The 17261-nt window shown below is 50.2% G+C and overlaps 1 protein-coding gene across 1 annotated transcript in view; it reads right to left on the bottom strand.

The window, feature by feature from the left end:
- The window catches only part of LOC119430978 (zinc finger protein 354A-like), a 45857-nt gene extending 28927 nt beyond the window's left edge, over positions 1–16930 (bottom strand). Inside the window, exon 1 of the mRNA XM_037698442.2 lies at positions 16449–16930. Within this exon, the coding sequence (XP_037554370.1) occupies positions 16449–16718 (270 nt within the window). The 5' untranslated portion in view covers positions 16719–16930. The remainder of the gene's footprint in view (positions 1–16448) is intronic.
- Between the last annotated feature and the right edge of the window lie 331 nt (positions 16931–17261).

Here is a 17261-nt window from a genome sequence, read left to right as displayed (position 1 = left end):
TAGCAGAAGACCCCCTCGAAATAACGAATTTTCCCTGCCGACAACCTAGAGATTTTGCCCCGAATTTTGTTATTTTTGTGCTAGCAGCAACCGGAAGCTAGCACAGCAACCGGAAGCACCTTCTCCACCGCGACAAAATGCGAAGCGGCAGCGTTGTGCTTGGCGTGCTCAAATTCACGGCAACTGCGAGGTGAGAGCAAGCGCACATGCGCGAGGCGGGCTTGGATCCTTCCACACGGCGATCTTGCCGCCGCGGGTGTTACCTTTCCCCTTCCCTCGATTCAAACCTGATATCCTGCCGCTTGCTGCAGCTGGCCTAGCCTGCCAAGCCAGCACTCTCCTTTTCCAGTTTTTTTTTTCAATGCGCTGGCAGTGCCACTCTCTTTGGTTACTGCGCAAGTCTCTGCGCTTCACTTCACTAACCGGACCCTAGGTGACACTGTAAGACACTACGACGCCATCGTGTCGCTCGCTCTTCGTTTTTGACGCCTCGCGCTTGTGCGAAACGACACGCGTCCCCGCATCCAGTACCTGGTGTGACATTCCAAGGATGAGTGCTTCAACGAAAACGGAAAACGGGTGCGCATTACAATAGAGGGTGCATTAGAATCGAGTAAATATGGTCAAAGCATCTTTTTCTAATTTTCGTGCCAAACCTGCATATAACGAAATCCTCTTTATAACAAAGCTTTTTGCCAATTTCGTTATATCCATATTTAACTGTATTTCACCAAGCCCAAGGGGTTGTTCAGGGCCCCTTTAAGATAATTACAAACCCAATAACATTATACTGACACGAGATAGGCGGGCACCTGCGGCCGCCGGCCGCTGCAACGAGAACGACGAAGTGTGTTCTGGAACGCGTGCTCCCCGAGTGTCAGCGTTGACTAAAAAGAACACCGTTTTGCCACAGCCTCGACTGCTAACTTCGTGACATTTTCTGGTGGAGTTCCTGGGTAAATGATACTGTTGCAGGAAGAAAGCAGGCCCACGAGTGTAGAAGGATGTATATTTACAAGTGAAGAAATATGGCGTTCAGGCAACGGCCAGAGACTTCGTCTTCCTCTCGTTCGCGTCACCTTCTTTCCCTTCACCGTAACATCACCCTCCCGGTGGGGTTAGCTCCGTCCCGGTGCAGGTTATGGAGCGTCACTTAATGGGGAGACATAGGGCTTGAGCCTGGCGACGTGAACAACATCGCTGGTGACGTTGGGAGACACTGAAGGCTGACCGACTGGGGCGATCTCGTATGTCACGTCGGACAGTTGTCGTAAGATCTGGTATGGACCAGAATAACGGGAAAGGAGTTTTTCCGACAAGCCGACTCGACGTGAAGGCGTCCAGAGAAGGACAAGGGAACCAGGTGAAAAATGGTGGTCTCGGTGCCGAAGGTCGTAGCGTCGTTTTTGAGAAGCTTGCGAGACTGTGAGGCGATGACGGGCGACCTCTCGGGCCTGGGCGGCTAAGGCAATAGCATCGCGAGCGTAACCAGTGTTGGGTGATTGTAATGCGGAAGGTAGCAACGTGTCGAAGGGCAAGGTGGGGTCGCGGCCATACAAAAGATAAAATGGGGAGAATCCGGCAGTATCGGGACGGGACGAGTTGTATGCGAAAGTGATGTACGGTAAAGCGACGTCCCAGTCGCGGTGATCGTCGGAAACGTACAGGGCCAGCATTTCGGTTAGTGTGCGGTTGAGTCGTTCGGTGAGGCCGTTCGTTTGAGGGTGGTATGCGGTAGCGAGCTGGTGTTCTGTAGAACAGGAGCGGAGCAGATCATCGACGACCTTCGAGAGAAAGTAGCGGCCGCGATCCGTGAGTAACTGGCGAGGGGCGCCGTGGTGCAGGATGACATCGTATAGTAGGAAGTCGGCGACATCTGTAGCGCAGCTGGTTGGCATCGCTCGTGTAATGGCATATCTCGTGGCATAATCGGTTGCTACAGCAATCCATTTGTTTCCTTTCATAGAAATAGGAAAGGGGCCAAGGAGGTCGAGGCCCACACGGAAGAAGGGCTCTGTAGGGATAGCAATTGGTTGAAGCAAACCAGCAGGAGGCATAGCAGGCGTCTTGCGGCGCTGACACAGGTCGCAAGAAGTGACATAACGGCGCACAGAGCGATAAATGCCGGGCCAGAAGAAGCGGCGCCGCAGGCGGTCGTAAGTACGAGTGATGCCCAGATGTCCAGCAGTAGGAGCGTCGTGAAGTTGCTGGAGCATGGCCAGTCGAAGGTGCTTTGGAACGACTAGGAGCAGCTCCGGGCCATCAGGACGAACACTACGACGGTATAAAGTTCCATCGCGCAAGGTGAACATCCGCAGAGACGGGTCATTAGGCGAGGAGCTTAGGCGTTCCATAAGTGTTCGAAGAACAGGATCGTGGCGTTGCTCGTCGCCAATATGGAGAAAGCCGGAGAGAGACAGAATACTGATGTCCGAGTCTGCATCGGTATCGTCCGGTTGATCCACGGGATTGCGGGACAGGCAGTCAGCGTCTTTATGCAGGCGCCCTGACTTATACGTAATAGAAAATGTATATTCTTGTAGACGCAATGCCCAACGTGCAAGTCGTCCAGTTGGGTCCTTCAAAGAGGAGAGCCAGCAGAGGGCGTGATGATCGGTTACGACGCAGAAGCTCCGACCGAAAAGGTAAGGCCGAAATTTCGCGACTGCCCATACGAGCGCGAGGCATTCCCTCTCAGTGATGGAGTAATTTCTCTCGGGCGTGGAAAGAAGGCGGCTGGCGTAAGCGATGACACGGTCGTGGCCCTGTTGACGTTGAGCGAGGACAGCGCCGATGCCATAACCACTCGCGTCAGTTCGTACTTCAGTAGGCGCAGAAGGGTCAAAGTGTGACAGAATCGGGGAGGTTGTAAGCCGCTCGATCAGGGTAGAGAAGGCTTGCTCCTGCAGTGGTCCCCAAGAGAAAGAGGCATCTTTCTTAAGAAGGTCAGTGAGAGGGCGAGCGATGTCGGCAAATTGTTTCACAAATTGCCAGAAATAAGAGCATAAGCCCAGAAAACTACGGACATCGTTTGTTGAACAAGGTACAGGAAAATTGCGCACAGCGTGGACTTTCTGTGGATCAGGTTGGATTCCGGCGGCGTTTACGAGATGGCCGAGCATGGTAATTTCACGGCGACCGAAATGGCACTTGGAGGAGTTTAGCTGAAGGCCAGCCCTGCGAAACACGGAGAGTATGGTCGTGAGGCGCCTCAGGTGGCTCTCAAAGTCCGACGAAAACACAATCACATCGTCGAGGTAACACAGGCATGTAGACCACTTCAAGCCGCGCAGCAGAGAGTCCATCATGCGCTCGAATGTAGCTGGCGCATTGCATAATCCAAAGGGCATGACTTTAAATTGGTACAGACCGTCCGGTGTGACGAAGGCGGTTTTCTCACGGTCCAACTCGTCGACGCTAATCTGCCAATAGCCGGAGCGGAGGTCAATTGATGAAAAGTATTGGGATCCGTGAAGGCAGTCAAGAGCGTCGTCAATGCGAGGCAGGGGATAAACATCCTTCTTTGTTATCTTGTTGAGGTGACGGTAGTCAACGCAGAAGCGCCAAGAGTTGTCTTTTTTCTTTACTAAGACAACCGGTGATGCCCACGGGCTACTGGAAGGTTCAATGATGTCCTTGTCCATCATCTTGTCGACCTCTTTCTGGATTATGGCCCTTTCTGTTGCGGAGACACGATATGGCCGTCTATGAATGGGGCTAGCGTCACCGGTGTTGATGCGATGCGTGACGACAGATGTCTGACCAAGTGGACGGTCGTCCAAATCAAAGATATCCCGATAAGATGACAGGAGGTGACAAAGAGCTGTTCCTTGCTCGGAAGGAAGGTCAGGGGCGATCATCTTACAAACATCGTCCGCAGGCGTCGAGCACGAAGGAATGGGTGACAAAGGTGTGTTGGTACTCAGGAAGGATTCGGAGGCCAAAGAAGAAATCTCAAATTCATCCAAAGGAGTGATAAGTGCGACGGCAATGCCGTGTGGCAGCACATGCGTCGAAAATCCAAAATTGAGGATGGGCACCCGAGCGCAGTTTTCGAGGATCCGGATTAAGGTGCTCGGTAGGGCAATATTTCGTGACAAAACCACGTCAGTAAGCGGAGACACGACGTACTCGCCATCAGGTACGGGAGGACAGGGCGTCAGGAGGACATTGTTAGCCGCCTGTGGGGACAGCCGTGCAAACTCAGCAGAACATAAGCGGGGTGAAGCACAAGTTGTTGCGTCTGCGTCGGCAGGAAGCGGCAGATCCAGCTGTACAACACCTGCGGAGCAGTCAATTTGGGCAGAGTGTTTCGAAAGGAAGTCGAGGCCGAGAATTAGGTCGTGTGGACAGTGCTCGAGGACGATAAATAAAACAACGCTATAATGGCCCGCAATGGTCACACGTGCTGTGCACATTCCAAGAACAGGTGAAGTACTCCCATTGGCGACTCGCACAGTGCACGGTACGGCGGGAGTCAGAACCTTTTTGAGCCTTCGGCGGAGAGCAGCGCTCATAACTGAAAGCTGCGCTCCTGTGTCAACGAGAGATGTGACAGGAACACCATCAACTTCAATGTCCAGTAGGTTTCCACGTGTAGGCAGGGTCAACAGAGGATTTGTGGGCCGGGCCGGAGTTGCAGCTTCACCTCCGGGAGCTGCACCACCTAGTTTCCCAAAGGGAAGCGACCGGTTGCGGATGGGGACGAAGAGCGGTGAACGAGAGGCGAACGGGACCGACGGCCTTGCGGAGACGGGGAGCGGCTGGATCTTGGTGGAGCACTGTCGGCGTTGATGTTCCGAGGCGGCGTGTAGGGCGAGAAAGTGCGATTGTCTGGTACTTGGCGGTAGTGACTCGGAGACGACGACCAGCGATTACGGCAATGACGGGCGATGTGTCCAATGCCGGAACAATTAAAACAGATGGGTCTGTCATCCGGTGTGTGCCAGTCAGCGGGGTTGCGGCGGAGTGGCGGGAAGCTTTGCGTCTGGGAGCGAGCGGCCGGAGAAATCTGGTAGGTGTTCGTACGGCGGACCGAGCAGAGAGATGGAATGCCCAAACTCGCTATTTCTTCCCAAACGACCGCTTGTATAAGTGAGATAGCGGGCACACTTTCCCGACAGTCGGAACGAATTGGAGCCGGAGCCATGGCCTCAAGCTCACGGCGAACGATACGCGTTAGATCTTCTGATCCTGTCGGCTGAACGAACCGCGGCGGGTCTGCGCACGAAGATGTCGCAGCGGTATTGGGCAGCCTGTCAAAATGTTGAGGGACGCGGCGGCCTTTCGCTTGTTCGAAGCGCCGGCACTCCTTTATAATTGCATCCACAGTGGCACAATCCTTACACATCAGGAGATTGAAGGCGTCGTCTGCAATACCTTTTAGTATGTGACCAATCTTGTCCGCCTCGGTCATGGTGTTATCAGCCTTGCGGCAGAGAGCCAGCACATCCTGTATGTACACGACATAGTATTCTGTGGACGTCTGAGCGCGGCATGCAAGTTCTTTTTTTGCTGCCAACTGACGACCGACAGGTCTGCCAAACAGGTCACGCATTTTTTCTTTGCAGACATCCCAGCTTGTTAGGTCAGCTTCATGCGTATCGTACCATTGCTTCGCAGTTCCTTTCAGATAAAACATGAGGTTTGCTAGCATCATTGTTGGACCCCACCTGTTGTTGTCGCACACACGTTCGTACATCGCAAGCCAGTCCTCGACGTCGGTGTTGTCCGTGCCACAAAATGTCCCCGGGTCCCGCAGATGAGTGAGGATGACCGTTGGCGTGGACTGCTGAGGCGTTGTCGGTTGTGTCGGTTGATCTGCCATTGTGGCGGCAGGTAGATGACGTCCACTGCGAAGTTCCGTGATTGTACCCAGCACCTTCCACCAAAATGTTGCAGGAAGAAAGCAGGCCCACGAGTGTAGAAGGATGTATATTTACAAGTGAAGAAATATGGCGTTCAGGCAACGGCCAGAGACTTCGTCTTCCTCTCGTTCGCGTCACCTTCTTCTTTCCCTTCACCGTAACAATACGATCGCCCGAGACAGCATACTCCTGACTCGTCCCCAGTGCGTAGTCCGACAGAGCTTACCCCGATACACATCCGTACCAGCCGTTGTCTTCAGGGACTTCAGCCACAGCACGGTCTGCTACCTGATTCTACCGGCCGGCCGGCCGGCCGGCCTGATCCTACCATGACGATGCACCAACCGTCTACTGCTGCGCTTGCCACGCCGACACAGATCGTTTTGCATCAGCCGCAAACACCCGAAGTGTTCCACGAGGTGCTCTTGAAGACGTCGAAGACTGGCTTGACCACTTCGAAAGGGTCGCCGAATTCAACGATTGGTCCCAAGAGTGCAAGCTGCGTTATGTGTACTTCGCTCTCGGGGACTCCGCAAAGACGTGGTTCGAAAACCACGAGGCGACAATGACATCGTGGGACGAATTTCGTCGGCAGTTAGTTGCCGCCCACACCAGCGCCGACAGAAAGGAGAGAGCGGAGTTGGCTATGCAGGCAAGAATTCAAGCCCCCTAATGAGAGTGTCACGACGTACATTGAAGATATGGCTCGGCTCTTCAGACGTGCAGATGCTTCAATGCCCGAAGACAAAAAAAGTTGGACACCTAATGCGAGGCGTAAAGCACGAAATCGTTGCCTGCCTTATCCGCAACCCACCGACTACGCTTGCGGCCTTTCTCACTGAAGCCACTGCAATGGAAAGGGCACTACAACAGCGCGCCAGGCAGTACAATCGAAGCGTGACTGCAATTTCGAGTGGCGTCCCTAACGTGACACTGGGAAGCAACGTCAGCGACCCGAGAGAATAAGAGCGGTCATAAGAGAAGAGCTCCAAAAAAATGCAGGCGGTCGAGTCCCCGGTCGCGCGACTTTCTGTGCGGAGATGGTGCGAGACGAGATCAGACAAGCCATCCAAGTTCCTGAACGCTTTGGGGCACCACAGCCGCAGGAGCAAGTTCGGATGACATATGCGGAAGCCGTATGACGTCCGTCGCTGTATAATACATCAAACGTCGTGCGCACCACGGAACAGACAGAAGTCGGGTTCAGCCGTCGTAACACGCCGTTTATCAACGAGTCCAGGCCAAGAAAGAGTAATGTCTGGCGCGCTCCTGATCACAGTCCGCTCTGTTTTCATTGCGGCGAAGCCGGCCATATCTACAGGACGTGTCCCTACCGACGCGTGGGTCTCCGTGGGTTCTCTCCGAATTCGCCGCGTCCACGACCTGGTGAGCGTCCGGTGGAGATCGGGAGCTTCCTGGCCAGTCGTCGCAATTTCTTCTAACAGCCAAGGCACGAGCCTCGCTTTTCGTCACCGGCTCCGTTACGATACTGGTCGGCAAGTCCTGCCTTCCGTCGAGACGCCCCTAGGCACCGTTCGTCCAGCCCTGCAAACCGGGAAAACTGAGTTCAGCGACCTCCGGAGGTGAGGCCACTGACGCCGAGCGTACCGAATATCCTCCATTACGACGCAATAGACGACAGCGACGACAACAGACCGACGTTCAAACGCACTCAGGCAATCCAAGGCACATCGTAACATCGGATATTCCAGTCAGCATAGACGACGAAGAAGTCACAGCTTTAGTCGACACTGGCGCGGACACCTCTGTTATGAGCTGAGAACTTGCCGCTAAATTGAAAGAAGTTTACACGCCGTGGACTGGGTCGCAGGTCCATACTGCCGGAGGACACCTCTTAAATCCCGTGGGCAGGTGTATGGCACGGGTGAATGTTCCCTGAGTTGTTCGAGAGTTCATCCTTGGAATGGACTTCCTGCAGGCTAATGGAGCCATCATTAATTTGCAAGAGTCGCAGGTAACGTTTTCGAAGGCGCATGCCATAGCAAGCCACAAGTACGACACTCATGACAACGCCTTGCACATCGTCGACGACAACGTCACGTTACCGCTGAGGCGTAGCGTATTAGCCTTTCTAACCTCCGACGCGTTCGACGACCGCGAGGGCATTGCCGAGGCAAACATTCCGTTGCTGCTCGAACGGTATATCTGCATATCTCGAGGCCTTGTTCAGTTGCAGAGCAAACGGTCACTAGTTCTTCTGACGAACTTCAGCAACGAGTTTCAGCACGTCCCTCAAGGCACGTCTATCACCTTTCTCAATGAAATTGTGGACTTCTCCGACGTCGGCACTTTAGAGGTGACTTCACCGGATGTGACATGCTACCACGCTTAGCAGCCGCATTCACATTAATGCCGGTTTGTCGGAACAACAGATGCAACGACTATTAGGCCTCGTGAACGAATTCTCTAGCTGCTTCTCTACAGAATCCAAAGTTCAGCGCACCTCCGTTTCGAAACACCGTATTTTCACAGAGGAATCGGCGCGCCCAGTTCGTCTGCATCCACATCGCGTGTCGCCAATGGAAAGAGAGGCGATTAAACGCCAGGTTAAAGAAATGCTGTACGAGGACGTGATTCAGCCTTCGACAAGCCCGTGGGCGTCGCCCGTCGTTCTGGTAAAAAAGGACAATACACTACGTTTCTGTGTCGACTACAGACAGCTTAACAAAGTCACCAAGCGCGATGTTTACCCCCTGCCAAGGATTGACGACGCCTTGGACCATCTACGTCATGCCCAGTTTTTTACCTCGTTAGATCTTAAGTCAGGGTACTGGCAGATCGAAGTCGACGAGCGCGACCGCGAGAAAACTGCATTCGTGACACCTGACGGGCTATACGAGTTTAAAGTCCTCCCATTCGGCCTGTGTTCCGCTCCCGCCACATTCCAGCGAATGATGGACACTGTACTCGCTGAACTGAAGTGGCAGACCTGCCTCGTCTACCTGGAGGATGTCGTCGTGTTTTCAAGCACGTTCTATGAACACCTGGCACGGCTGAAGAGTGTTCTTGATGCTATCCGCAAGGCAAACCTCACCATCAAGCCTGAAAAATGCCACTTTGGTTTTCAGGAACTAAAGTTTCTGGGAAACGTGGTCAGCCCCCAGGGCGTTTGGCCAGATCCTGAGAAGTTGGCTGCCGTTGCTGAGTTCCCTCGTCCTACAGATAAGAAGGCTGTTCAGAGGTTTTTAGGACTCTGCGCCTACTTACCGTCGTTTCGTTGAAGGTTTCTCAAAAATCGCTGAGCCTTTGACGAGATTAACACACCACGATGTGGCCTTTCTGTGGACGGAAGAACAAGAACAGGCGTTCACAGAATTGCGCACACGACTGCAAATAGTTCCGGTGCTCGCGCATTTTGACGATGATGCTGAAAATGAAACCCACATGGACGCCAGCAACATTGGTCTCGGAGCCGTTCTTGTTCAGTGGCAAGACGGGACGGAACGTGTAATAGCTTATGCGAGCCGTAGTCTCACAAAGGCAGAGGCTAACTACTCGACCACTGAAAAGGAACGTTTAGCAGTCGTTTGGGCCATCAGTAAATTTCGACCCTACCTGTATGGATGGCCACTTCGAGCGGTCAGCGACCACCATTCGCTTTGTTGGCTTGCCAATCTCAGGGATCCATCAGGCCGCCTTGCTCGTTGGAGTCTCCGCCTACAAGAGTATGACATAACTGTCGTCTACCGATCCGGACGAAAGCACAGTGACGGTGACTGCCTGTCACGTGCTCCGATTCCACTGACATCATCAGATTTGGAGCAAGATTTACCGTTTCTTGGTGTCATTGACACGGTGAGGATGGCTGACCTCCAACGTGCCGACACAGACCTGCTTGCTCTTATCCAGTATCTTCAAGGAGCTGACGTTGTTGTCCCACGCTAGCTGTCACGAGGACTGACATTGTACTGTCTACGGAACAATGTACTTTACAAGAAAAACTTTGGAAACAGTCAGGAAACGTTCCTTCTCGTCGTCCCCACGGCATTGCGCCAAGAAGTTTTGCAGGCATGTCACGACGACCCCTGTGCTGGACACTTAGGCTTCACCAGAACACTAGCACGCATACGCCAGCGATACTACTGGCCACGGCTATTTTCGTCTGTTCAGCACTATGTGCAAACCTGTCGTGACTGCCAGAGGTGAAAAGTACCACCCGTCAAGCCCGCCGGTCTGCTCCAACCTCTGGACCCACCTCCAGCGCCGTTCCAACAAGTGGGCATAGATCTCCTAGGTCCGTTTCCCACGTCATCTTCGGAAAACAAATGGATAATCGTCGCAACTGACTACCTAACCCGTTACGCCGCTGCTGAAGTCGCCAAGTTTTTCGTCCTCAACATTGTACTGCGCCATGGTGCACCCGCTGTCCTCATTACTGATCGCAGTGCAGCATTTACTGCTGATTTAATACAAGAAGTGGTCACGCTGACGCACAGCAACCATCGGAAAACCACGGCTTATCACCCCTAAACTAACGGATTGACAGAGCGCCTTAACAGAACACTGGCCGATATGCTGTCGATGTATGTAGATGTAGAGCACAAGACATGGGACGAAATTTTGCCATACGTGACATTTGCCTATAATACTCAGCAGGAGACCGCCCAGCTCACCACATTTGAACTTGTCTTTTGTCGTCGCGTCACGACACCTTTAGACGCCATGCTTCCAGTAGACGATGGCACCCCGACAAGCGAGGGCGCTGATGACTTTATCCAGAAAGCAGAGGAAGCTCGCCAGCTTGCTCCAAACTGCATCCGCAGTCAGCAGAGTACCGATGCCCGTCGTTACAACCAGAGCCGACGGAATGTCCAGTACAACCCCGGCGACCACGTATGGGTGTGGACACCTGTCCGTCACCGTGGGCTCTCGGACGGAGAAACTATTGCGACGATACTTCGGACCATACGAGGTTGTGCGCCGGCTTAGTGATGTGAATTACGAGGTCCTGCCCCAAAGCGTTGATCCTCGCTTGAGTCGATGACGCCCCCGCCCCGAAGTTGTACACGTAGTACGGATGAAGCCGTACTACACCTGCGAGTGAAGAGCACCTTTCAAACCCTTCGCTGTCCTACGCAGTGTTGTGGTTATCCTTAGCTTTTGTGACCGTATTTGCTATTAGAGTTGTCCTACCACCTCATGCACTTTATTTAGCCAGCTGACCGGGGCGGTCGCTTTTGAAAGGGGAGAAATGACGCGAGATAGGCGGGCACGTGTGGCCGCCGGCCGCTGCAACCAGAACGACGAAATGTGTTCTGGAACGCGCGCTCCCCAAGTGTCAGCCCCGACTAAAAAGAACACCGTTTTGCCGAGGCCTCGACTGCTAACTTCGTGACAATATATCAATCGATAGGTAATTACACAAGGAATATAAATAGATGTTGATAAATGATCATGATAGACATTAATTTAATTATGATAATCAGCATGACAAAGCAGGAAAAATGGGTCGATAAACACAAAAAGTGGCCAATAACCGAGAATTATTGATAGTAATGGGTTTAAGTATGGTTATGATGGTAATGATGATAAAAAATGGTTATACAGAGAGATGAATTAAGAGAGAATTGAAGGTGAATTAAGATGGTTTAGTTTGGTGATAGGAGTCAAACGAAAAGTAATTCATTTATTCATGTTACCTCTAAAGGCCCTCACGGGGAGGGTATTACATAGAGGGGGGATACAATCATTAATGAATGCTGTACCTACTAGGAAGAATAACAACAATATATAATTAAAACATTAAGCATAATGCGAAAGGTAAGGATGAACAAAAGAACGATAAACAAAATATTACACATTTCCATCCCAGCAAGTAAATCTTAGAATTTTCCTCTGTCAGTTTTTCTGCCGATGTGTGATGGCAGATTGTTCCACTGAATGATTGCGCGAGGAATGAACGAGTTCGCATGAGAGGATGAATGGCACTTTATTAACTTTGCAAGAAAGATCATGTCGAGAAAAGATGGCATGAGGATCGAGATATGGAATATGGAGATGGCATTGAATGATGAGATAGTCAGCTAAGATAATGAAGAGTGAATTTTGAGTGAATGAAGGTGAACCAAGTGGTGATAGGGTAAATCAAGAGTGATGAAAATTGGAAATTTGGAGTAATAGAGCAAACCAAGTGTGATGGAAATAAAACCAAAATGATAGAGTAAATGAAGGTGAACCAAGCAGTAATTGTGTGAATCAAGGGGATATTGAGCAGGGGAGTGACTTGCAAAAATATATAAGTGAGATTTTAGGATCCAAGTGAGAGTGACTACTCAAAAGAGTGCCAATTCACAGTTTGAGTTTTGTGAATCATAGGAAGGGCGACTTGCAAAAAAATATGATGACTTGCAAAAATACTAAATTGTCGGTTTAGAGCAATGATATCATCATCATCAGCCTATATTTATGTCCACTGCAGGACGAAGGCCTCTCCCTGCGATCTCCAATTACCCCTGTCTTGCGCTAGCGTATTCCAACTTGCGCCTGCGAATTTCCTAACCTCATCATCCCACCTGACTTTCTGCCATCCTCGACTGCGCTTCCCTTCTCTTGGTATCCATTCTGTAACCCTAATGGTCCACCGGTTATCCATCCTACGTATTACATGGCCTGCCCAGCTCCATTTCTTCCGCTTAATGTCAACTAGAATATCGTCTACCCCCGTTTGTTCTCTGATCCACACCGCTCTCTTCCTGTCTCTTAACGTTACTCCTAAGATTTTTCGTTCCATTGCTCTTTGTGCGGTCCTTAACTTGTTCTCGAGCTTCTTTGTTAACCTCCAAGTTTCTGCCCCGTATGTTAGCACCAGTAGAATGCAATGATTGTACACTTTTCTCTTCAACGACAGTGTAAGCTCCCAGTCAGGATTTGGCAATGCCTGCCGTATGCACTCCAACCCAATTTTATTCTTCTGTAAATTTCTTTCTCATGATCAGGGTCCCCTGTGAGTAATTGACCTAGATAAACATATTCCTTTACAGATTCTAGAGGCTGACGGGCGATCCTGAATTTTTGTTCCCTTGCCAGGCTATTGAACATTATCTTTGTCTTCTGCATATTCATCTTCAACCCAATTCTTGCACTTTCTCGATGAAGGTCCTCAATCATTTGTTGTAATTCCTCTCCATTGTTGCTCAATAGGACCATGTCATCTGCAAACCGAAGGTTGCTGAGATATTCGCCATCGATCCTCACTCCTAATCCTTCCCAGTCTAAGAGCTTGAATACTTCTTCTAAGCATGCAGTGAATAGCATTGGAGAGATTGTGTCTCCTTGCCTGACCCCTTTCTTGATAGGTATCTTTCTACTTTTCTTGTGGAGAACCAAGGTAGCTGTGGAATCCTTGTAGATATTTGCCAAGATATTCACGTATGACTCCTCCACTCCTTGATTACGCAATGCCTCTATGACTGCTGATATCTCTACTGAATCGAATGCCTTTTCATAATCTATGAAAGCCATATAGAGAGGTTGATTGTACTCCGCAGATTTCTCGATTACCTGATTGATGGCATGGATATGGTCCATCGTAGAATACCCCTTCCTGAAGCCAGCCTGTTCTCTTGGTTGACTGAAGTCAAGTGTTGTCCTGATTCTATTGGAAATTATCTTGGTGTATATATTATACAATACTGAAAGCAAGCTAATGGGTCTGTAATTCTTCAATTCTTTAACGTCTCCCTTCTTATGGATAAGTATAATGTTGGCGTTCTTCCAGCTCTCTGGTACACTTGAAGTGGTGAGGCATTGCGTATAAAGGGCTGCAAGCTTTTCAAGCATGATATCTCCTCCATCTTTGATTAAATCTACTGTTATTCCATCTTCTCCAGGCGCTTTTACCCTGGTCATATCTTTCAAGGCCCTTCTAACTTCATCGCTACTTCATCGCTATCCGGTTCATCACTATTTCGAATGGAAGAAGCTTGGCTGTTTTGGCTACTGTACAGGTCAGTATAGAATTCTTCTGCTGCTTTTACTATGTCATCGAAATTGCTGATGATATTACCATGCTTATCTTTCAGTGCATACATCTTGCCTTGTCCTATGCCTAGTTTTCTTCTTACTGATTTCATGCTGCGTCCATATTTTACGGCTTCCTCAATTTTTCCCACGTTATAATTTCGAATATCCCTTACCCCTAGTAAGGGAAAGAGAGCAATGATAACTCAGCAAAAAAAAAGTGCTCGAGTCTCGGTCCGAGTTTGGTGAATAAAGAATGACTTGCAAAAATGACTGCATATTATGGGTTCAGAGTGACGATGACTCATCGAAAATAAGTGCCGAGTCACGATCCGAGTTTGCTGAAATTAGGATTACTTGCAAAATATGGGTTGTGAGTGAAGACGACTCAGCAAAAATGTGGTCATTGTGTCACTGAGTTAGCTGCGGGCTTTCACCTTCAAGTCGTCTTGGTTGTAGGACAAGGGAACTTACCTATTCGATAAGGTGGCAATACAAGAGGTGTGGAGGATGCCGAGAACTAATCAATACAGCGTATAAAGCAACCTAGGTCTTGGTTGGTCCTTATTTCTTCAAAAATAAAAAAAAAATGGCCATCGAAAATTTTAAAATCTCACGTGACAACGCATCCCCGCGCCAATAATATCACCGGCGTCAGACATAAGCGTCGTCATCTAGTACAGATGCGAGCAGCCTTGTCTAGAACACCTTGACTAGAGCAGCCTTGTCAAGCTTCCGGGGCTCCCTGGAGCCAGCCAGCGACGTCTAATGGTAGTTGCTGGGCCCAAACATGCCCAGCACCTACGGTTAGACGTCGGACCCAGCAGCTAGCGTTAAGACGTCGCTGGCTGGCTCCGGAGAGCCCCGGAAGCCGCCGTTCCCGCATTCTAGACAAGGCTGCTCACGTCCGTACATTTTGTATACAGTCGAACCCAAATACAGTTAAACCTGGATATAACGAAATTGACAATTTCCCGAAAAACTTCGTTATAAAGAGGATTTCGTTATATGCAGGTTCGGCACGAAAATTGGAAAAAGAAACGCTTACCGTATGTACTATCGCACAAGATTTACCCCCAATACACTAAAGTTGCGATGAACAAAAAAGTCCCAGTTTTGCCCGAAAGGCGAAGGTCTTTGCGATTGCGACAGCAAATTAGCAGACAGCTATACTAAGTACAGATAGTACAGTCAAACCTCGTTAATACGTAGCCGCTTAATGCGTAATTGCGGTTTAAACCTAGTCACGAAGATTTTCCCACCCAGCCCCCAATGAACCCCATGTATTGGCTGACCGCTAAAGCCGTAGTCGCTCATTGCCCACGAAACGGTTAGTGCGTACTATTTTTGTTGTTCTACACGCACAGGCACAAAATCGGCAAAATCTCATGCGCGCGGACGTTCGATTCTCGAGTTGCGACGCCCGGACAACAGTCGCCAGCGATAGTGAACTTACAACATGGTCACCATGACGTATTTTCTGCCGATTGCCGCGCACAACGGCATGGCCTTCGAGATAAGTTCCCGGTAACGCGGAGAAGCTGCCAGTAGGGGGTGCGAATTTGCTGTCGCTGTCGCCGTCGTAACCGCGCAGAAGCACATTTTATTGCGAAGCGCATTTGTGCCGTCGCCGTGGACGTCGCTTTCAGGTTCCGTGTAGAGTCCAAACACGGCAACATTGTCGCCGCGCACCGTACGCTGTGTGTGCGAGTGAAAGCTTGCGGGGGTCAGACTCAATCTTGCGCACGCGAGGGAGAAGGGGGGAGGGGGGCCTAACCTAACCTCCCTTTCTCGCCTCCCCCGCCGTACCTAGCGCGCTTCCGCTCTAGGTACGGCGGGGGAGGCGAGAAAGGGAGGTAGCGTTCGATGTAACGAAAATTCGTTACATCGATGGGGCCTCCCGCTGCCACTTCGTTACGTAGAGGTTTCAAATACACGTGCTTCTATGGAGTCGCGGCGGGGAATACAGAAACTTCGTTATATCCAGGAATTCGTTATATGGAGGTTCGTTATAAGCAGCTTTAACTGTATATTGAATGTGAAGGCCCGGGGATCACAAGAAAGTTTGATATGTAGGTATTTCGATATATAAAAATTTTGTAGAAATATTTTTAATGGAATTTTACTGCTGGGCGTTATACACAATATATGTGGGTTCGATACATCCGGGATCGACTATTACGCCCGTGCGAACCAAGGATGCGGTCTTGTAAGGGTTTGGAAAGCAAACCTATACAGGATCACGCTACCTTGCATTTGACAGGGGCCGAAGATGCACACCAAAAGCTGCCGACAGAGAAATGAGGGCAGCTACTCGCTCCCAGCGCCCACATTTGATGAGGTTTACGTAAAGATTGATGCAATCTTTGGAGTGCAAAAAGTAACATTTGTGCGTTTAACAGGGCTTGAAGAAGCAAATCGATAAATTCACGCTTTTCACTATCTTGGGAAACTGTCTACGCAGCTTTCAGATAAGCCTCAGATAGGCCTTCATTATATTTCGAATAATCAAGCTATTTCGCGATCCCCTTGGAGTTTGATGAATCTGGAATCGACTGTACTTACACAGAGCAAGCAGAGCAGAGGTCAAGATCCAAGTACCTGCCGATTCCGGCTTTGCGGCATATCCAGGAAGGTGGCTGGGTCCACGCCGTGGGCACTGCGCAGGTGGACAACCATGTGGCAACGCATCTTGAACTCGCGAGAGCAGACTGGGCAGACAGACTCGCCCACACTTGAAGCTGCACTCCGAGGCCTCTCTTTGGTGAAAGACTTCTCCAAGTTGGCCATGCTCTGCAGGGACACCGACAGTTCCTTCCGCGGGGACTCGTCCAGTGGCCAATCCAACGTGGGCGGCTCACCTTCATGCATCGAGGGCAAGAGCAAGACACCACGGCATTGACTTTGCCTTATCCCGCTATACTTAGTTTTGAAGTTGAGCCTTTCGATCAAAATTACGCAACAAAGACCAACAAAAACACAATGCCACAGTTTGCTCTTAGTACGACCCTACATGGAATGCTATACAGCAGCTATTGCGGGCAGATCACTATGAGCTCTGCACAACTAAAGCTTGCACTTTATGCCATGGCACTATACACCTCTCTTACAAAAATGTCTTGTTCTCAGCAGCTAATTACTTACTATCCTTTCCTTAATCAGGTAAAAGCACCCCCCCCCCCCAAAGAAAAAACAAAAAAATTGTAGCGTCTATGAAAAAAAAGGATAAGAACATTGAAAAACAGAACACGGCAGCGCCAAGAATCGAAACTTGGCCAGTTTAGGCAGCAGCTGCACTACCGTACCATCAAAATGTAAATGACTGCCAACCAGCAATTATTGCACACACACGATAACAAAGCTAGCTTCATCAAAACAGCATGCACCAATTTTGGAAAGACTCACTGGCAAAGA

Source organism: Dermacentor silvarum, chromosome 10, assembly GCF_013339745.2.
Source record: "Dermacentor silvarum isolate Dsil-2018 chromosome 10, BIME_Dsil_1.4, whole genome shotgun sequence".
NCBI classification, from domain to species: Eukaryota; Metazoa; Arthropoda; class Arachnida; order Ixodida; family Ixodidae; genus Dermacentor; species Dermacentor silvarum.
The sequence above is the reverse complement of the archived record's forward strand: the minus strand, read 5'-3'. Positions and strand labels throughout refer to the sequence as shown.